This window comes from Leptosomus discolor, chromosome 12 (genome assembly GCF_034619465.1).
Source record: "Leptosomus discolor isolate bLepDis1 chromosome 12, bLepDis1.hap2, whole genome shotgun sequence".
Taxonomy (NCBI): Eukaryota; Metazoa; Chordata; class Aves; order Leptosomiformes; family Leptosomidae; genus Leptosomus; species Leptosomus discolor.
The window spans coordinates 523,154-544,616 of NC_141402.1; the positions used below are offsets into that span (position 1 = coordinate 523,154).

Below are 21,463 nucleotides of genomic sequence, written 5' to 3' on the forward strand. Positions count from 1 at the left end.
AGCAAAGAAGGGGAAAAGCTGAGGGAGGAGTGATGACACATCATTGGGGAGTAACACAGATCTAAGGTGACTCAGTGGAATATCTTCTTATTGAGATTAGAGCCTTTACTGCTTTAATAAAAACAACCCCAGAGAAGATTAATCAGCAGATTAGCCTTTCTTTCATGAAACAGAAGTCTCTCTCTGCATATTCAGTGCAGGGAATAATGTGCCCAGTTGTTAAAATCAATTTAACAGCATCATCCCAGGCAATGAGTAGCGAATGTTCTTTCATCACTTCTGCATCTCTGCTCGTGGAGTGCTGCCTGCAACGTCTGGATGCAAAAATACTTGAAAACAGCCCCCTGAGAATTGTATATGGTCTTCCAGACCCTGGTGTGTGTTACTGGTTGGGAAGGATACAGCTCCCTTTCCGCCCGTGCTGCACCCTTAGCGCTGTTGCCGTAGCCGTTCCGGCTGCGTGCCGAGTTCTGAGGCGGCAGTCAGCTCGGCTGGGCTGTTCCTTTCTCCAAGCTAAGGATCGATGCAGACCGCACGCCCGGGTCCTGCGGGCCTTTCCTCCCCTTCACCCCTGTTGCCTTGGCCCTGGTTTACGGAACGGGTGGAGGTGTCCGTGTTGGTCAGCACACTCCTTGCGCTGAGTCAATTTTCAGTGAGCTCCTGCCTGGTCTCCATTAACTCTCTTCTCTGAGGTCCTGGAGGTAAGGGCTATGCCAAGTTTAGCCCCGTTCCAGCTCCGTTCCTGTCCCAGCCATTGTTCTTACCTTCTTTAGCATCTCTGTGCCTGCTGCTCTCTTATATCTCATGGGTCCTGACCGATTTTATGTGGCTCTTTAAGTGTATATTTGAACAAAAAGAGGCATTTCAGAGCAGGAGTAAGATGGTCACGACATGCACCCGTATATCCTTATCCCCAGTTTCAACAGATCTTTTATTTTTGCTTCCGTAACTTAAAACACCTTATCCTGCCCCGAGATCTTCTTCAGGCTTAGTGTAGAGCTGTTGTGTGTTTTGATGTGACATTTTGGCCTGCATGAGGCTGTGGCTGTGTGCGGATCTTTCATGGGAACGCTTGCCTGCCTAACGAACAGAAGCAGTTTTATTACCGATGAGCAGTGTCTCTAGCTGTCATGCTTTTTTATTTCCAACTACTGCACAACGACAGTGGAGCAGTGTTTCGGTGCGTAGGTGCAAAGTGTAAATACGCGCCTGCAGACACTTCAACCTCCTTTGTGTTCAGGCTCCTGCTGAGAGGTGCCAGAGTGCCTGTGAACTGCGTTAGGTGCTTAGAGCAAACATTAAATTGAAGCAAAGTCTATGAATTGCTGTGCTGGCTGCCCTCGCTGTGTTTCCTGGGCTAGCTAAAGCAACAGAAGTCATCTGAGGCTCCCGTCTCCTCCCGGTGAAGGTGCTTCACCCAGTCAGTCACCTGCGGCAGCAGCCGAGGGCAGGGCGAGCGGCAGGATTTGTGCAGAAGGGCGTCAGGAGAAATGACGGGCAAGAGCTGAATTAGAGCATGGACCTCTGAGATCACGGGTGTGGTATCTCTAGCCAAGACTGGTGTTTGCATCTGTTTATATGCCGACTTGAGTGCCATTTTCCTTCCTGCCACGTGCTAGGGCAATTAAAGGAGGAATTTTTTTTTTTGGGGGGGTAAGATTTATAGAAATGTTTTGTGTGTAAATCTAGTCAAAGTTCATTAGGATCATACACACAGATGTTGCTGTGATCGTGTGATATACGCGAACAGATTGCCTCTGTTGTAAAGGCGGCTGGGAATTCACTCCTTTAGCCAAAGAGATGTTGTGCTGCAAAGCCTGTCTGATCGATGAGACTTTTTATTGACGCGGTTCCTGCAGCGTTCAAACCAGCCTGAAATAGTCCGGCCCGCCTGACAACTGCCAACTTCTCCTCTTCCGTTAAGCGCCCGGGAGGAGCTGACAGACTGAGCTCCAGCTCGGAGGATAAATATTCAGTGACCTCCTTTGCATACAATGGCTGAGGAAGAAAGCCGCACCTCCCAGATACTTTGAACACTAAGCAGGGGTTCTTGGGGAGGAAGAAGTTAGTGTGTTTCCCATGTGAAGAACACACTCGGGTTTAAAAAATCCTGTATGCATCAGGGTTGTACACTGAATTTCCAGCCATGAAGCAGTCTCTCTACGATGCTGTTCTACACTAGTTTTTGCCTATAACTGATCGCTGCTCGGCCATGGTAACAAATCTGGGGGGGGTGTGTTTGCAAGTCGGTGATCTCCAGCTCCTGTCGCTGAACGCCCCCAGAGAAGGCAAGGAACGAGGAGGCCAGACCTCCATCTGCCAGGCTACCAGTTCTTCAGCCTGCGGTACCGCTGAGGGGGTCGTACCAGCCGTGCTGCTGCAGATGCAGCCGGGGAAGGGACAGGGAGCGGGAGCTGCCTCGTTAAGCTTGGAACAAAGGGCGATACACAGATACTCATAGACAGGCTTCATTGTCTTGTGGCTCTGAATCGACTCTTAAAATAACACAGGCAATGGCTTGTTTGTGCTGACGAAACTGTTGCCATGTTCTCCCTTTCTTGGTTGGTTAAGTGCTAAAATGATTTTTGTAGGCGCACTTTACTACTTAGTGTCTTCCTGGTCTGCTGCTCAAGCAAATACCTGAGCCGTGTCCGTCCAGGCTGCCTGCGGGGGTAGTTGGAAGAAACCCCCTCTCAAATCCTAGAGAAGTTCTTACCTCAAGCCGTGGTAAGGCAGCAGGCCAAGCCCTGGTTAGGCTTTGAAAGCTTCGTAAGGAGGGGTTTGAGATGGTCTGTCATGAAACCATCCTTAAAATACAGGAATTTATACCTGTTGCCCAGAAATACAGTCTCCAAAAGGCACCTGTTTATGATGGACGTGTTTAGTGAGTTAAGAAACAAAGACCAGACGTTTTTTTACAGCTAAGAATATAATTCACACTTTCATTAGGAAGTTGAAGCAATATAAACAGTTTGCTCTGTTTTTCACTTTCAGAGGTATTGTTGCCAGTATTTTGGTTTTCTTATGTTTTGGAGTTACACAAGCTAAAGATGGACCATTTTCAAGACCTCATCCAGGTAATTTACGTTGCTTAAGTCACTCGGCTATTTTTGACAAATTGCATGGTTTATGGTGAACGTAAATATTTGTGTTTCTTGTAGTGAAGGTAAGTAGTAATTGAAATGATAATACAGGTTCATTAACACTGCCCTCTTATCACGTAGCTTCCCAGCCTCCAAACAGCATAGTGATCCTTCGGTGCTTTCAGTCTGCATGTAGCATAGGATTTTTTTTTTTTTTTTTAATTTTTCTCTCCCTGTTTTGGCTTCCTGTTGTTAGTAAAAGCTTTGTGTGAACTGCCAGATTCTTGAACCCTCAGCTTCCCTTGTTTATCCCTTTTTTTCCCTCCTTTCTGTAATGGGACTGCACTTGTGACCACATCGCCGGTTGCTGGAGCGCTGCGCTCCCGTTGCTCTGTGTCCGTTACCCACAGTAACTGGTAGATTAGAAGCTCTTGGTTATGATTTTAAAGATTTCTAGTAAGACTGTAAGTCTTGAAAGCGCAACACAAAGCCTCTTCCATGTAGTGTTGTATCAGGTGAAGTATGAAAATTTTAGTATCTTTGATATTTTGCCTATTTTTAAATGTGAATCATTGAGAAATAATTAAGGGGATTTATACAGGCCTACATAATATTCCTGAAAGCGTTAGGCTCTCCTACAGTCAAATAAAGCTGTAAGTATTTCTTATGCCAAAAATTTACCCTTCCAGTTTAGGAATGCTGTTCTATGAGAACCAGCAGACAGGTTAAAAACTTCGATCAAAGCAGACGTCATTCTAGAGCAGTGCCCACAGCACACCTCTGCAAACTTCAGGTTTTGTTCAGAAGTTTGTTTCTGAGGTCTTAGGAAATAGCAGTTTTTAGTCTTTCTGTTAGGTTGATTCCGGTTCCTTCTGTAAGACAAATTACTCCTTTTAAGGACACTGGTGATATTTGGGTGCTTTCTGTTTCAGAACACCCAGTGGTTTCTTCTGGCATGGAAGTAATTCCTATTCCCTAGAGCAAAGTAGTACAAATTGGATGGGGAAAGCCCAGAGGTCAGAGATCTCTACAGCAAACTCCCAGCGTAGGCTGAGCCAACGTCTACCACCGCTGCGTGCTCCTGTCTTGCAAACAGCAGTTACTGGGCTGAAGCTCAGGATCTTTCAGCAGAACCAAACTGCCTGTGAACAGGGTGGTTGAAGAAGCTCCCGTGTAGTCAATCGCTTCAAATACTGGGCGCATTCGTGTCGTCTTTTGTCTTCACTTCACCGTTCCTCTCGCTTGTTTGGAGGGACGATCTTCTGCAGGGTGGTTGTCGGGGGCTATAGCGGCTCGCAGGGGTCGCGGGCACTTGCACAGTCACAGCAAGACGCCTGGGTGCCTGTCTGAAGAGGAATCGCGGTCTTTCCCCACGGCTCTCCTGCGGGAAGGCTCTTGCAGGCAGCGGAGGGCATGGCGGCCCCGTGAGGCTCGGCGCCAGCTCTCCGCTTCGGGAGGGGTGTGCGGAGGTGCCCGTCAGGCAGTCGAGTCCCTGACCTCAGCTTCGAGGTGCTGTTCTGGGAGGAAGATCTCATCTCAAAGGCACTGGCGGCGCCGGCTGCTGGTGGGTGCTGCTTCCCTTTGTAGGGCAGCAGGGAGCCTTCGGGTCGGGCAGGTCCCTGCGGTCACGTACCGCCGCGTCGGGTCTGTCAGGGAGCTCGTCAGGCTGTGCCTTGCACGGAGCTGGGTTTCATGCCCTGCTTCTGTCGGGAGGTTTTTGGAGCCCTGTTACTCAGTCTGCCTGTACCTATTTACGACCAGCTCAGGCACGGTTTGTATTTTTGTCTGGGTTTTGTGCCTAACGTGGTGTTCTGTTTAAGCAGCTCTTCTTACTCGGTGTCGCTCCACCTGATTTATTGATACGCAGCTCAAACATGCCAACTCACCGTTGGTTTTGCTAAAGCAACGAGTTTTGGTTTTGTTCTCCCTGCTCCATATAAGCCTGCTTTCCTTTGGGTTTTTTTCCTTTACTTGTTTAGCCGTTCAGGTGGCATAGGTCAAACACAAACCTCTGGTGATGGGTAGGGGTAAGTGGCTGGTTGTGTGCTCAGCCAGGCAGCGCGCGCTCGGTAAGCGTTGGTCTTGTGTTCTCGACTCTCCCTACAATGGCAACAGTTCGGTGTTTGAGCATAGGAATCACTGAACTGTCAGCTTTGTAAATGATCAGCTGGAGCCTACTTCATCAGGAAGGTAGTTCTAATTGGAGGGAGGTTCATGGTGACAAGTGCATTTAAGGAAAACAAATATTAGAGGTATGCCAAAAATAACTTTACGGCTAAAGCTGAGGCCAGTCCAGCAAGAGGGAGAACATGATGTTTGTGCAGCTTTGAAAACATCTTGTTTCTGGTGTACACGTACAGGTATCAAGTAGCCTTCAAAACCTCTTGGGTACTTAGGTCAGCCGCAGAGAAAGCACACTGAATTATAACCAGATCTTGTGTTTCTGTTACGAAGTATTGCTGGGCGCATTCAGCAGCTGCAGACCGTCTGCTGCCAGAACCCTGCGTATATCGGAGAAGAAAGGCTCAGATAAGGGTTTAGGTTTTTCTGCTTTCCGAACTGTGTGTACATCAGTTTCAGAACTAGTCTGCCACATTTATGTCCGTGAGTACTGTAAAACCTGTCGTACAAGGGTGTATAGGTCAGAAAAATCCTCTGCCTTTTTAAGGCTCCTGGTCTGAAGGTGATGTTTGAAGGAAACACCGCTCAGTTCTTCTGGGAGAAGTGTCTTCATGAAAGGTTCATTCTGAGTTCTGCCTTGAACATGGTGTTTACTCTTCGAGGTACGCAGTCGTCGTAGGAAAGGATAGAAACCACCTTATCAAGCACAAACTGATTTTTGTAGTTACTTAGTCACCGCTGCGTTTCTGTCCTGCAGACTCGCGTGCAAAAGGCTGAAGTGTTCTTCAGCAGCACAGTGGTGCAGGTTTTGTTCCTGTCTCCCGGATGGTCCTTCAGCCCGTGGAGGGGTTTTTGCTTGTTTGTTTTTCCTGAGCTGCGTTCGGAAGGGTGAGAGGGCGCACGCACACGCTCGGACGGTCCTTCCAAGTGAAACTTGCCGGTGGATTTGAAAGTTAATCCAATCTGAAGGAAGGGCAGAAGTCGCAATTTGCTCTTTTTACAGCTTTTGGTGAGGACAGCTGCACCGGGGGCGCTGGTTACTGCCTCACCACGGAGAAGAGAAGGTAGGCTGAGCTCTGCTTTGCCTTCCCTCGAGGAGACCAGGGGCAAAACCGCCTCATAACTTGCCTTAGAGTTTTGTTTGGGTTTTTTAATGACTGACCCCTAAGAAGACACTTCATCATATTTCATAATGAAGAAATGACAATTATGTTTGTAGACTTCAAGTAAAAATCTTTAAAGTTCCAAATTTCCAGTGAAGGCTGTTGCCAGCTCTGAACTTCTCTTCTCCAGGCCACACCTGCCTTTTTTATTTTTCCTTTTTTCATGTTGTTTTTGGTTTTGTTTTTCCCCTGGAAGTGTAAAGTAGGCCGTTTTGATGAAATTAATTCAGCAGTTTTGCTGAAAAAAGGTCACATCTTCTCACATTCCAATCTATTTTAATGATGGTGTTGGAAGCAGGATGTCAGAGACTTTTAAAAATGTGGATTTTGGGGGGGCGCTACTTGAGGCTGAATTGGGCAAAGACAACATTTCTTTTTGTTTCAGGGGGCAAACAAGCCTCTGTGAAGCTCTGCAGCACCACGGCGATTTGCTTTGGGTTCTGAGCTGGTGAACAAGTATGTTTGCAAGCCTGGCGTTCGTGTTTAGTTCTTGCGTTGTTTATGCCATGGTTATATATATATATATATGTAACCTATACCCTGGAGTTAATTGAAGTAAATGCCCAAATCAGGATTGAAAGTTCTTGGTTTTTTTCACTTCATGGCAAACCATGTTCATGCAGGTGGAGCAGCTCGCTGTCACCACTCAGCCATGTGAGTGACTGCCCTGATTCCTCTTCACCCCAATCTGATTCTAACTATCAGCCAGTGTAGCCGTGGAAGCAGAGCTCTGTGTCAGAAGTGTCAACAGGAAACACCTGAAGGAAAGTCTATTAAAATCGTTCCAGAGTGATTAGTGTGTGACATCGCTGTGAGATTTAAATACACGCTTGGAATGAGTCAAGTTTTGCTCAACTGTCTTGCATAGTGGTTAGGAAAAAACACTGGAGCGCCCTGTCCGTACACGTACGGGCTTCTTCCTCTCGTAGGGAGTTAACAAAAATGCTGGATGAGATTTCAGAGCCTGGGGGTCGCTTTATGGAAGGGAGACCAAACCAGTCTCGGCGTGGAGTCGGATGAATTAGGGGCCTGAATGGGGCCCCTGGACCACAGGGCTTGTACCCGGGACAGTCAGACAGCCTGTCCCTTGAGGATGAGTCTTTCAGAAGAACTGAGGTGACAACGATGGATCTGGAAACGTACAAACGCTTTAATTTGTGTACCCTTTAGATTCAGGTGTTGCTTCAGTGTGAGGAGGGCTGCGATCGCACATCTTGGGAGGGTGAGAACAACTGCAGGCTCTGCAGCAGCTGGGTTTTGCGTGATACTTCTCTTGTTATGAAGAGTTTCAGATGATCTCGTAGGTCTTGCATCTAGCACCTGCTAAACCTTTGGTAGTTCTTTTTATTTAATTCCTAGTAAGAGTTGAAAATATCTTTGGTATTTTGAAATGCTTTCTGCCCCTTGAGGAAACAGCCGTGTCTTCAGGGAAGGAGACGGGCTTACCAAAGTAAAGGCGGTGGTTCCTCCTGCCGGTCGTGGGCTTGTCGTTTCAGCAGTAGCTAGGCAGAAGCTGGCAAAGCGGGTTAGCTGTGATGGGGCTGGGAAAACCAAAGTTGGACACGTCAGGTTACGTGAGACCGCAGAGAAAGGAGTTAGATTCGTTCAGGAAGGATGTCGTTCTCCTCCGCGGACTGCTAGAAAGCATTGCAAGTGGCACATATCCTTCCTTCGAACTCTTCAAGATTTAGTTCATCGGGTTGAAGCGCCGTGGTGGATCCTGGGCTGTTCTCGCAGATCCTGCGCAATTCCGGCAAAGTTGCGTAGCGGCCTGTGGGGTGGCTATGGCCTCTCTGGCTGTACCCTGCAGGAAGGGTGGTGGGCACTTCCCTTGAGCGCTGGGCTTCGTCGTTCCTTGGTGGGTGCATCTCTTCTTGCAATGTTTAGTGACCTTACGGTAAATGAATAATTGACTGCTGGTTTGCTTCAGAACGTGCTAACGTCCTGCCTCTCTGTTTCTGTAGCCTACTGGAGGTTTTGGCTGTGCGTCAGCGTCGTGTATGAGCTCTTCCTCATCTTTATACTCTTCCAGGTAAGTAACCTGGACCTCTAGTTACTAAATGACAGTTTGATGTGGATATAAAATCCTCTGTGGTGTTTCTTAGGATTCTCACTCTCTACACGAGGTGCTCTTCGTTTTTGTGAAATCGAATCGTTGTGCTGTTTAAAGAGACTTCCAGGTTGAGGAAAAATTATAATAATGCAAAAATATTTCACCTTGTCTAACCTGCAGTTGGTCTCAGCCTAGGTTGGACGCTGCAGTGAAGTGTTCTTAAATGAGGTGGTAAAAAGTCCGTTCTCGTTCAGCTCAAACGATCAGGAGTTGGAGCTTCTCATGTTTAGTCTCTGCTCTGCTGGACTTGAAGCGAGTACCAGCTGCTAGTGTCTTAGATCCTACAGCTCGTGGGGTGGATTCCTCTTGTTTAAACTTTTCAAATACCTTTTACCTTGAATGATAGGTGCTTTGAACTTTTTTTTTGCAATAAACCAAAACTTCATACACAGCTTTGCGTAGTGGCAGCAAACTGGGGATGGTGGTTTTTTCTAGAAAGACATGCTATCGGTACTTCCAGAAAACGCACGTTATTTTTTACTGTATTCTTGTCCTTTAGCGAACAGAGAATTTTCTCCTGGCTTTTACAAGTCTCTGACTTCTCAGAAATGCAGCAGTTGAAGTGAAATATTCAGAGATAAGCGCAGTAAACCCGACGCTGTTAGCAAAGCCGTTGTGTTCCCGTACGTACGCTTACAGCCCTGCACATCGAGGTCGAGTGCCGAGAAAGAGCTTGAGGCTTTGAAGGAGACTCATCCTTTCCTCAGTGACTCAGTCCGGTTGTTGCGGTCAGCTCCTCAGGCAGCAGCGTGGTTTGAAACCAAAAGCAAACGCAGAGCTCAGACCCGGGAGGTCACTGTGCTGTTGCGGCCGGCAGCCGGCCGCTCGGCAGAGCTGGGTTCTGTGGGGTCCCCAGCTGGCCGTTGGCAGGTGGGTCCCTCTGGCCGACACCTCACTGGCGTTTGGTGCCCTGTGTTTTAAAAGGGTTGTGCGAGCACCGTCACATCCTCATCAGGCAGCTTTAGAAAATGGTTGTAGGTGAGAGAGGGATGAGGAACATGTTTCTAAGAAAAAATGTTTTCCCTCTAGAGGCCAAGTGAGCTTGAAGAGGGGCTGGAGTTTGGGGGTATCAGGACCTGTCTTCTGTTGGAGCAGGGCGTTTGCCTTGCAAACAAGTTCATGATATTGTCAAACCTTTTCCAGCTAATCAAAGATTTCCTTTAGCTCCAGCATTTCTTGTTCTGCTTGGCTTTCCTGTAGCCTCCCAGAAGTCAGTGCCAAGCTCTCTTAAGAACATAAAACTGTCCTTTTTTTTTTTTTCCCTGTGCCTGGCTCGTTGTTTCAGTGGGCAGCCAGAACGTGTCTGCAGTAGATCAGTAAACAAGGAGGTGAGTTTCTGTCCCGTTGACATGACTTGGGGGTTCAGTGCAAACCCTTGTGCAGGGCCCTAAGGTCTCATTAGGGTTTCTTTCAGGCTGCCTGTCCTGCTGGGAGGGGCTGGAGTTCTGACCCTTCTGCAGGCATGAGCAGTCTGTCCTGCCTCTGTTGTTACTCCTCCCCACTGAGGAGTACTTGCTCACTTCCAATATATTCTCCTGTTCTTACTGTTCCGTGTTACCCTGTTTTGTTTTTTTTCCAGGCACCCTTGTAAATGATACGCCTGACTAGCTGCAGTCAGGCTGAATAATGCGTTTCATTTTTATTTGTTGTCATTCTGAATTGTAATAGCAAAGCCTGGAATTGCTTTGCTTTCCTCTGGCAGTACGTTACGTTACCAGGCAGTTAGTAGTTAAGGACACTCGCTAGCTGTGGGTCAGCTCTTCACTGAAAATACAGTATTACTTTGCACGGGTTTAGGGAAGGTTAAAATTGCGCTGAGTCTGTAAGTGACTGAACTTCCTTAGAAGCAAATACAAGCTTGCTTGTAGCTGAGACTTGCCTTACAGTGAATGTAAGACTAGCAGCTAATTTTGGCCTTGCCCTGCTCTTCTGGGTGTCTGCTCCTCTGTCACCGACGGCGTGTCGCTTCTGTGGTAAAACATCGAGCGCAACAGGGAGCAGTCGCTGGGGAGTACTGACTCAGCAAAGGTGTGTTGGAGTTACTAGTAAATTAGTTCAGGTTTATAACTAATATTTTGATAGTATCTTCCTTGCTGTTTGCTTCAAGTTTATTACCCACGCTGCTGGCGGCACCTTATTTGAAACAACCGTTTTTTCAACAAGCCGCACTAAATTTGTTGTGCCGGGAAATGCAGCCCCGCTGCCTGCAGCCCCGCTGAGCGGGGCACACGCGCCCGCCTGGTGCTGCTGCCCGTGCCCTCCTGGGTGTGCTCGGCCGGCTGGTGCTGGCGGCGCTGCGTTTCGGTCGAGCCGCGCGTTCGAGGTGCTGCTGGAGCTTCCCCGCCCTCGGGGGAGGGCAGCAGGTCGCTCGCGCAGGGGATGCAGCCGCTGAACGAGCCTTTCCCGAGGTACTGGCTGCTTTGTCTTGACCCTCGCCAAGGTCGAGGAGGGGAGAGGAAGGGCAGAAGGGTCCGTGGGAAGGATGGACTGTGTGCCAGTTCCAGTGCTTTTGGCGGGGAGGGGGCGTAGAGGAGGGGCTTAGGAAGCAGAGTTCAGGATCTCTGGTTTTTCATCTTTAGGAAATCTTAGGTTCATTCTGTAGCCACTTTTTTCCTTAACATTTGGCGTTGGAGGCTCAAGGTCAGCTCTGTGTGCCGTGTGATGCTTTGAGGTCTGCGTATATTTCAAGAATTGTTTTGCAACAAATTTGAAAAAGAAAAAACCGAAACATTTGAAGACACAATATTGATCTTAATGGGTTTTGTGCTCTTCTGTGCATTGGTACTTACTAAGAGGGAAAGGCGGGTTTGTGTCCCTTCTGCAGACCGTGCAGGACGGCAGGCAGTTCATGAAGTACATTGATCCGCACCTGGGGGTTCCTCTGCCGGAAAGAGACTACGGCGGCAACTGCCTCATTTATGATCCTGGCAACGAAACGGATCCGTTTCACAACGTCTGGGTAAGGAACAAATAAAGTTACTTGCTAATGAATCTGACTGTTTTTTTTGTCAAAGGTGGCTTAATTGAACTCTTCAAAGTGCAGTCGTGGGTCTGTCTGAGTGTTGAATGAGAGACCAGGTCGTGGCTGACTCCTGGCTCCCTCGTTTCTCTTCCCTTTGCCTTGCCTGTCGATCAGATTACAGTGCCCAGGAGAGAACGTAAACTGTTTAACAGTTGTTGTTTCTCAGATTGTTGATGTTAAACCTTTTCCCCTAGGAGTCTGGGTATATTGGTGTGCGTAAAGAATCTCCTACTTACGGCCACCTCGAGGCACAGAGTTCAGAAGCTGCGTGTTGCCCAGCCAACCATAAGTTGCATTTTTCTGAATACCAGAAACTGTCAGGTTATTGTTTCTTGCAGCCAAACAGAAGACTTGAAGTTCAAGGGCAAAGAAATTCTTGTTGTTTACAACTCCCTGATGGCACGGAGCTGTTAGTGCTTGTGCACTGAATCCTTTGGGTCTGCCATGTGGGTCTTCAGTGCATCAGGAACTGGAATAACTGGGAGCAATTACAGCTGTCCTAGTCTGGCACCAAAACTAGGAGGAGGAAAGGCACAATTTGCCCAGGGGTTTATGGTGGCAGGACTGATAATATTTAAGAAGCTCTGCTAGATGGAAGGTGGGGGTCTGATGAAGAAATGCATGGTTTTGCTCTGGTTTGAACTTACTCTGCTTCCGTCCCGAGGGAAGGTAAGGAGCGTGAGGTTTAGCATTAAAAAGTCAGTCTCCACTTTATCAGTACAATCCTGATTACAGTTTCTGCCCTTTAAAATTGTTGACTTTGCTTTGAAGATACCTTGTTTGTGCCCTGCACTTGAGAACAAAGAAACCCATAAAATGCATCTGGTATTTGTGTGTGAAACAACGGAAGCTTATTGCTGCATTTTTCTCGGGGCGGGGAGGGAAAGTAATCCATAAGAGTGGGTTATTGTTTGTAGAGCAAAGTGACCTCCACTGTCTTCTTGGTTTGTAGGACAAACTGGATGGCTTTGTTCCTGCTCACTTTTTCGGCTGGTACCTGAAAGTAAGAATGGGTCTTTGTCACATTCCGGTTACAGTAATATTCTAGTTTTGAAGCTTGACTGCTGCTGGTTTAGCGATGCCAGTCTTTGGGATCAATTATATTAGGCACTCATCTGTGAACTAGACTGAGTGGTTGTAATACATGAAAGGCTTCCCCCCCCCCCCCCCGACCACGTTAGGTCACCTCATTTCTTTCCAAAGTAACGTTACATTGACAAGCTCCCTCCTCCACCGTAATTCATTCTGAGGTCAGACCAATCCAAGTAAAATCCTTCACTCCTGTAGCAAGATAAATGCTTCGGTGACCTTTGAATGCAGAGGGTGGGGAAGACGGCGTTCAGAGAGGGCAGGGAAAGCCTGCTGTTACCCAGCACGGATGTGCGATGGTGCACGGCTGCTGTTCTAAGGCAGGCTTTTGCCAGGGGCATCCACATGGGGATTTTAGATCATTAAGTGGGTGGTGGTTTCATCCTGGTTACTTTTTAGTGCATGTGAACCAGCTGTGGAAGGAGTTCCAGCTGTGCTTGTCTGGCAGAACACATTCAACACGTGTTTTGCTGGTTACTTTGGCCTAAGAATTAGCTTTTTTTAAACCCGAGCAACCTTCCTAGCTAACTTTAAACCATCATAAATAATAAACTGAACCACTTTTAACCATCGTAAACAGTAACCTGAAAAGCTCAGGCTGTTTTAAAAATAAGCTACAACTGTTGTTTTGTTTTACCATTTCAAAAGTGCAGGTGTATCCTATGAGTGTGGGTTGGTCTGGGGTTTTTCCCCCATAGCCCAAATATGAGTATACTGGGCATGGGCAGACTTTGACTTTGGATGAGCTTGTTGGTGGCTTGCTCTGTTGGTCTGTTGAGTTGTAAATTTGGAGAAAGTTGGATCCTCTTCATCTGAGAGAATTACATTAGGAATTTAAGTATCAATTGTCCTCATAAACAGAGATGAGCATGTGGGGTTTTTTCCTTTTTTTTTTATTTTTTTTTTTTGGTCTGATTTGAGTGACAGACTCTTAAGCCTTGTCTCAAAGCACCTGACTGGCAGTATTGAGAATGAATGTGCCGCATTCACCAGAAATTATTGTGGGCTTCCCCGTTTGCTTTGAGTCATTTCGCCCTCATGTTGTCAGACTAACGTGTGATAACGCGTATCTTACATTTTTCCATCTCCTGGTTGAGGTGGTCAACGCCAAGCTACGTTCAGTTTTGCAGCATCGCTGCCAGCACGTTTGGGGTTGGCTCCTTCCATCTAGGTGCCGTGCTGAGGACACAGCAGACCAGACGTGCTGGCTCTCTGTGCTCTTGTCCACTTAGAAATGTGGACTAAGGTGTTACCGCAGATCTCCTCCCGAGGTTTGGCAGCAGGCTGAGATGATGTGTGTGTTCTAGCTGTGCAGCTCAGCCAAATCCTTATGCTGATTGTGGAAGGAGATGCTGCTCTTCATTGCTCGCCCTGACAAGCTGCTGGCTGGTGTAAAGCAGACTCAGGTGTCCCAGCGCAGTCAAGGCTGAGATTTAGTGCAGGTGACTCCTGAAAAGGTTGCATTAAGCAGGCTCTGACAAGGCCTTTCTGAGCAGCATTAGAACGATGCTCCCTGTGGTGGTGGAGCACCTGGTAATTCCATTCATTTAATTGACTGACTTCCTTCTGAATCCCATCTTGCCTGCCTTTATTCCTTCGTGTAGTGGTATTACATCATCTATACGCTTCACTATCTGTCTTGTCTGTTGTGCTGCATAAATTGAGAGGCCTGTGAGCATTTGGCTTTACTAAACTATCACAGGATAAAAATAAGATTGTCATGAGTTTCCTAGTCCTTTTCTGGATACTGGAGACAAGATGTTCAGCCCTAGAAGTGCCCGGTAAGCAAAGCGCACCATGCGTGTCCCCTGTGCTCAGAGGCTGGAAGGGTTAATCTCATTTTTTAATCTCATTTTTAATCACTCATCATTTAAGTGATCAGTTTTGAAACTAGGAAAAAACCATAATGATTTTTCCATCCACTAAGTCTGAGCAGTGTCTCTGCAGTGTTCGTGGAGTTCTGCTTTATTTAGATTTCTGAAGGGCATCGGTGTGAGCGGTGTCTGGTTCTGCGCAGGCTGGTGTGCAAACACTGGGGGTCGCAGTGGGGTTTGGGTTGTTGTGCAACTGTTGTGGGTACCTGAAAGATTTTCTTTCTCCCTTTGTGTAGACATTGATGATTCGAGACTGGTGGATGTGTATGATCATCAGTGTGATGTTTGAGTTTCTGGAGTACAGTCTGGAGCACCAGCTTCCAAACTTCAGTGAATGTTGGTGGGATCACGTATGTACAGCGGGGGTCATGGCGGGTTTGGGTGGAAATGCACATTTTAAAGGGAAGGGGTGGGAAATGGCGAGAACTCGGTCGTATCGTGTGCCTGTGGCCAGAGATGCACGTGTGGCTGCTGCAGCTCGGGAGCACTGGTGCTTCTCCGTGTTGAGTCTGTAATGCCTGTTGTGCTGTTTGTATAATTTTGTGGGTTTTCAGGCTGTTGCAAGCGGTTAAATATTTGTTTTGGTTCATTTCACACCAGAGAGAGAATCTAGAGCTTTACCTGAGCGTTTTCAAATAGTTGGTGATGGTACAAACCTTAAAATCTGAAATTAAGAGAAAGGTAAAATTTTGTGTGTAAAGCTTCAGATGGTGATTTTTTGCCTGTTTAAAAAAAAACCCACAAAACCGAAACACAAAGCAAACCCAGACACAGTGCAATTTGCGTCCAGCTCTTTCTTCTGTACAAACCTATCTTCGCTGTTCTCTGAAAACAGTAAATATTACTGTGTGTACAGTTGCTGGTGTGGTTTATGAAAACATTTTAAAAGATAAACATTTGGCCTTGCTGAAAAGCTGTGTGGTCTTTGCACGTGATGGTCTGTTGCCATTCTTGTCCTAAAATTTTGCTTGTGTGTGTTTTTTCAAGCCAGAGGGACTACTGTGATCCAGTTTCTCTGGGAAAAACAAGCTCTATAGCTTAAAGTGACACGCTTTTTTAAACTCATATTTTATTTTCCTATGAAATGTAAATCAGTTACCAGCGCGATCAGAATGCTCTGCACTGAGGGCACACAGCTATGGTTCCTGTGTTATTTTGGCTTGTCTTTATTCTTACAGGACAAGCTCTTTCCCAAGCCTGTAATGGTTTGCTGCATGGTCGTATTTATAAAAGTAAATGCATTATGTATAAAGACATCGAGCAAAGCTATTTTGCCTTCAAAAAAAACTTCTCCTGAATTAACACTCTGTGCTCTGCTCCTCTGAACGCGGAGGACAGGCGGGTGGTTCTCAGCTCAACAGCTCCATCTCCAGAGTTAGCGCTCGGCAGTAAGACGGAGCGTGGGGAGAAGTCCCTTGTTTAGTTTCACCCCCTGAGCTTGGAGCAAAGTCATTTCTTTAGGAGGCAGCCTGGAGCTTAAAGAGCACATTAAGTTATGGGGCGTAGCAAAGTCCAGTCTGTAGGAACAGGTTCGGGTATTTTTTTGGTGTTTCTCTAAAGTTCTCACGTCATGGAGTCGAGCTGCCAGTGAGCAGGAGGAGGTCTGCTCTGCGGCAGCGCGCGTACAGCAAAAGCGGATCTGCAGCCGTCATCTGTCGGACACTTCTGCTTTGTTGGCGTAGGCCTGGGCAGCCGAGACCCCTTCTCCTGGCGGTTCGTGCCCCTCTGTGCTTTGGGGCTGTTCGTCCTTGGGACTGAGCGTGTGTCCCCCAGTACCTTCCCTTCACAAGCTTCGGGATTTCTTCTCCAGCATCGCTCTGTTTTTCTCCTTGCAGTGGATAATGGATGTGATCTTGTGTAATGGATTAGGAATTTACTGTGGGATGAAGACTCTGTCTTGGCTGTCTTTGAAAACATACAAATGGCAAGGACTCTGGAACATTCCTACGTACAAGTAAGTTGGTGCAGAAGCAGTAGCATGGCACAAAGTTTGAGCCCGTGTTAAAGATCTCGGTTGTCGAAGGATTGTTCTGTTAGGGTTGCTCTGAATTAAAGAATCCACGTGGGTTCAGGTCACTCAAGTATCTAGTAGCATGTTACTACTGCATGGAAGCTCGTTCACGAGAATTTTATTTAACTTGCAAATGAAATTGTTGAAAATGTACCCGTCTGCTGTGAGCGTGGCCTGATGAATGAGGGCATCTTGTGGAAAGGAGCTTATTTCATGAAATTGTTAAAGGAGATGCAGTCAGGATCATACTCGTCCGTTCACAGCGAGGATCTGTTTGGTCCTTGTGCAAATCATGCATCTCCTAGTAGTCAGAACTTGGTGGGAATTGGGACACTGAAATGTAAAACTTAATAAACCCCATGTAGTCTTGTACCGGTGATGAACTATCCTTTTCTGTAGTGGGGCTTAGCTGAGCAAAGCAGAACTGAGGAACTGCTCACTACAGTGGGTGTAGTACATTAAAGTTTAAAATGATAGTCCAAATAACAGCCTCCTCTTTAACTCTGAATGTTCATCTCATTAAGTAGTAATTTTTGTGGAGTAGAGGCATTTGCATACCTGAATTGCTGCCTCAAATGGGAATATTAGTAGATGTCTCTTATTGTAAAATTGCAAGAATGTGTTCTGCTTTTTTTCAGAGGTAAAATGAAGAGAATTGTCTTCCAGTTCACCCCGTACAGCTGGGTCAAATTTGAGTGGAAGCCAGCATCCAGCTTACGCAGATGGCTAGCAGTTTGTGGCATAATCTTTGTAGTAAGAAAACTTCTCTGTCTTGTCTCTTCTCTACCATTTGATTTGACGTGTTGTAACACTCAAGCCAGTGCACAAACGGTAACTTGGGATGAAACTCTGACACGGTGACGTTCTTTGGTTGAGGCCCACAGAGATCCCTTCCGAAACCAGCAGAAACGGTGTCTGTCTCCACCTCTCTGCTACAGTTTGCAGATTCATTGCATAAATATTTGTTCTTGCTCACTGAACAGTGTTGATTGGCCATGTGAGCAGTATAAACTGTGAGCTACACCTAACCCAGCAAGTAACGGCTGCTACCAGAAACATGGGCTTGGGATGGAAGCGGCTTGTTTCTCTGTCTGAAGCCGACACAGTTGACATTACAGCTGGGGCAGACTAACCAGAGCCTCAGCTCGGAGCAGCGTGGCTCCTGAAGTGCACAGCTTTGCCTCGGATAAAATTTTTATACAGGCTTAAAAAACTCAATTAGGTTTTCCCTTTTTTGTGTTTCGCTGAACACGTAGCACGTGATGTTGTTAGCAGCGTCCAGCGTGACCAGCTCAGGTAAACGAGCTCCCCCGCTTAGACCGGAGAGAGAGCTGGCATGTCCAGCAGCCGGGCCGAACGGGCACTGCCTCCTGCGTCCAGCCAGCTGAGCGTGGGCCTGTGCTACGGGAACGTGTCTCTGGAATTCCTGACTTCCACTTCGCAGTCGCAGGCATCGCGCACGTGACGCTGACAGGGAGGATGACCTGGGCGCTTTAAGTGCTTTTTCCCCACTCCTGCCTCTTGTCAGCTGGGGGACTTTGGCCTTTGTGCTCTCCATGGGACGTCACTTGGCTCTGGGTTGAGCCACTCCAGTCCATTCAGCAACTGTGAAGTTTAACTAAAAAACCCCTGTTGGCACCTCTAGTGATTCCAGAGGCAACGGGCGTTAACCAGTTTCTGTGTTGCTGCTGTGGGACAGGGTATAACTGGTTTTGAACAGTTGCTAGAGCAGCACAGCTTTAAGCGTCTTGAAACAGGTGGGATCTGCAGTCTGGTGGTGGTTTATTTTGGGGGCTGCCCAGCGAAGTCCCCTGGCGCCGTTTGCTGAGTGGGGCACGTTGGTCAGCGGGGCAGGCCACCGCCGCCCCTCTCTCGCCCCCAACAGCCCTGCATGTTATGCCGCTGTCAGACTCAGACCCGAGGGGCTGCCTGTGCGGAAGGCAGCAGCGTGCAGCGGTTCGCAGACTCAGCCAGTTGAACGCGAGTTCCCCTCGCCTGATTTCTGCTGCGTGACACGCTTGCCGAGCTCGCAGCGCAGAGCAGACGCTTGCTGAGGTTCCCGCAGGGAGGAGGCCGGGTGCCTGTGTACATAAGAGACGGGTTTCTCCGAAGGGTTGCTGTGTGCACGCTCCCAGCTCTGCTCCCTGAAGAAACCGGGGTTGGGGCGCTGCAGCAGAGTCTGCAACTGAGAGATTCCACTCAATTTATCCTAGGCTTTGGTATAATACCGTGTCTTTAGCAAAGCCTAGCTTCAGCTGACACTTTATAAGCAGCTTCATGTATTGGCTCGCTCTTTTGGATTAAACAGCGCTTAATGCCGTTTGTTATCATTTCTTTTGAAGTGAGAAACTTGTGTCTGCTTGCTCGCTTAATGACGTTGCCAGGGCAGCTCACTTGAGAACATTTTGCTATAAATGTATAACCAATTCTCCTAAGTTGGCTTTGGCAGTGGAGTTTGCATAACTGTGTTGAAAAACGAACCAAGAGGCTTGTGCCTCTGGTTATTTCAGGGTTCCCTCAGTCAGACTTTAAATGATAGTGAAAGGACAAGTTGTTGCTCTTTGGATTTATCAGTAGTTCTGCAGGTACTTCAAACTCCCGATAAACTGGTTCAAAATTAGAGGCAGTGCTTGTCCACGTTTCTGTTGTGGGTTTTTTTTAATCCCTCTTCCAACACACAGAAAATTTTTGAAAACCCAGCTGTTCTTGGTCATTATTGCAGCTGATGCTGGTGCCCTCAGTAATGGTGCCTAGGGCTTTGCGGCGTTAGAGAAATGGTGGGGGGAGTCGCGCAGGGAGAGAGGGCGATTCCAGGCTTCCTTCAGTGAAGTCTCCTGAATGTAATTAAAATGTCCTTTTTCTCAGTTTTTATTGGCAGAGCTGAACACATTTTACTTGAAGTTTGTCCTTTGGATGCCACCAGAACACTACTTGGTCCTGTTACGACTTGTCTTTTTTGTCAATGTGGGAGGTGTGGCTATGAGGGAGATCTACGACTTCATGGATGACCCGTAAGCCAGTCCTCTTGTGTATATACCATGTCGAGCTTCACTTGCTTTATTTTGAATTTGCCTCAGCTTGTTGGCATCCATCTCGGGGCGATAGTTCAGCTTGTCGGGGCCAAAAAGAGCTAATCCCGAAGCATCTACTTTGTGTGCTTTTGGTTTGGAAGCAAAATTCTGACTATGTCTGGTTGGAGAACAGCTGTTGTGAAGGGTGTTCTGTGTGCGCTGTGTTTAACCTCAGTTGTTAATAAATGATCGCTCTTTTGAGAATGTGGCGTGTAAATTAGCTGGCGTGCCCCTGGCTTGTGGGCAGAGGAGTACTGAACTCCGCTTTCAGAGTGATGGCCAGGAGCTGCAGTCCTCAGATGTACCTTCTAAGGACAACAGGACGCAAACTGAAAAAAAAAAACGTTTCTTAAAGGTGCTTCTTCCCTTGAGCTGTCTTCGAGGTGGTCCCTGGTCCTCTGGAGCTCTCGTGGCATCCTCTTGCAGATCAGAGGACCCTTTATAGCAAAGTGTATTGAAGGCAAAACGCGCCCATACACACGACAGTGCATGTACTTTCAGACTGTTCCTCCTTGAGCATCATATTTGTCCTTGCTGCTTTTGTTTCTGCAGACCATGTGAGACCTGAGAAAGCTTTGTTCTCAAAATCACGTTTTCTTTTAAGTTTTAGTAGTAATGTCACAAACTGCCTGAGCCCACATCTTAAGTCTGAGACAACGTCTGGCTTCAAGGGATGTTCGTTGTCTGTCGCTGACCAACGCAAAAAGTGTCTGTGTTCAGAATTTAGGGTTCCAACACTCAATGAAGATCAGTTTCCCTTACAAGGCTTTGACTCCTAGAACTGGGAAGAAGGGTCAACCCACATTGCTTAGTCGGATTTCAGGACATTCAGCAGTGTCAGGCTGCCCCTGCCTTTGGTGTCGGACCTGCTGGTTTGGGATGTGCCTCCAACTCCAAGGTAAGAAGAGGTCTTTGCCTCTCACGGGTGAGCTCCTCTCCTTAGCACCATTCGCAGTCTTCTGGTCCTTGTGTTTGGGTTGGAAAAACTCCTTTGCTCTCTGTTCAACCACATGGCATAACATTGAAATTTAGGAGAATCATCAGTCGCTGGTGCCTCGTTGCTGGTTCAGTTTGTTGCCACTCTTTCAATGAGCTGAGAAGTTCCTCCAGCAAGCAGAGACTCATCCGGAGCTGCGTGTCTTCCTCATTGCCACCACCACCTGCTGCTCGGTCTCTCTTGGTGGGTAAGGTGACGAGCCCCCTCGCTTCTGAGGTTCATGGCTCTGCTTGGTGCACCACAGAGCTGACCTCCTCAGACTGTTCGTGCGAAATGGCAGAGCCTGGCATCTGGTCTTACCTCGTGTCTTCTCTGCGAAGGCTTTTGCAACTGGACTTCGATTCCTTCGTGCATTTCAGGTCATCCAAGCAGAGATAATCTACCCTCGTTTTACCAGCTTGCCTGGGTGTGTTTTCCCTTGCACGTCATTGTGAACCAAGGAGCGGTTTTGGATCCTTCCTGTTGTGTTGTAGGGAGAAGCTGCTGGGGAAGAGCAGGCTGTACCAGAGGCTCCCAGCTAACAGCACATGAGAAACCTTCCTGACCTTTTGCTTTTGGAAACTCACTCAACTCCTTCGTGGGCAAAGGCTGCAACGTTCCATTGACCTTCCTTGTCAGAAATGTGGCTCATTGCCTTGTCTGGTGGTGATGGGATTGTCTGAGATGAACTGATGAGATCTCTTCAGCTAACCTTGCAGTATTTAGTCTAGAAGTAGTGAAGTTCAAATATGAAGACTCTTTTTCTCGTTCAGGATTCTTAATATCTGCAGACAGTTCTGGGGCTTTGCTTTCGAGGATGGTTCTGAGCAATGGTGACAATAAGGTATCTAGAATTAAAATAGACCAGGAAGAGGGGTGGTTCTTGAAGCTGCTCTCCAGCTCTTGCATACCACGCTCCTGTTGTGATCCACATGCTGCC

General features: G+C 47.5%; 1 protein-coding gene across 1 annotated transcript in view; it reads left to right on the forward strand.

Annotated features, from left to right (window-relative positions):
- Positions 1-21,463, forward strand: part of PTDSS2 (phosphatidylserine synthase 2) — a 36,885-nt gene that overhangs the window by 11,157 nt on the left and 4,265 nt on the right. Inside the window, exons 3-10 of the mRNA XM_086472265.1 lie at positions 2,995-3,077; positions 8,332-8,399; positions 11,305-11,439; positions 12,455-12,505; positions 14,702-14,815; positions 16,301-16,419; positions 17,115-17,229; positions 19,342-19,487. Coding sequence (XP_086328391.1) covers positions 2,995-3,077; positions 8,332-8,399; positions 11,305-11,439; positions 12,455-12,505; positions 14,702-14,815; positions 16,301-16,419; positions 17,115-17,229; positions 19,342-19,487 — 831 coding nt within the window. The remainder of the gene's footprint in view (positions 1-2,994; positions 3,078-8,331; positions 8,400-11,304; positions 11,440-12,454; positions 12,506-14,701; positions 14,816-16,300; positions 16,420-17,114; positions 17,230-19,341; positions 19,488-21,463) is intronic.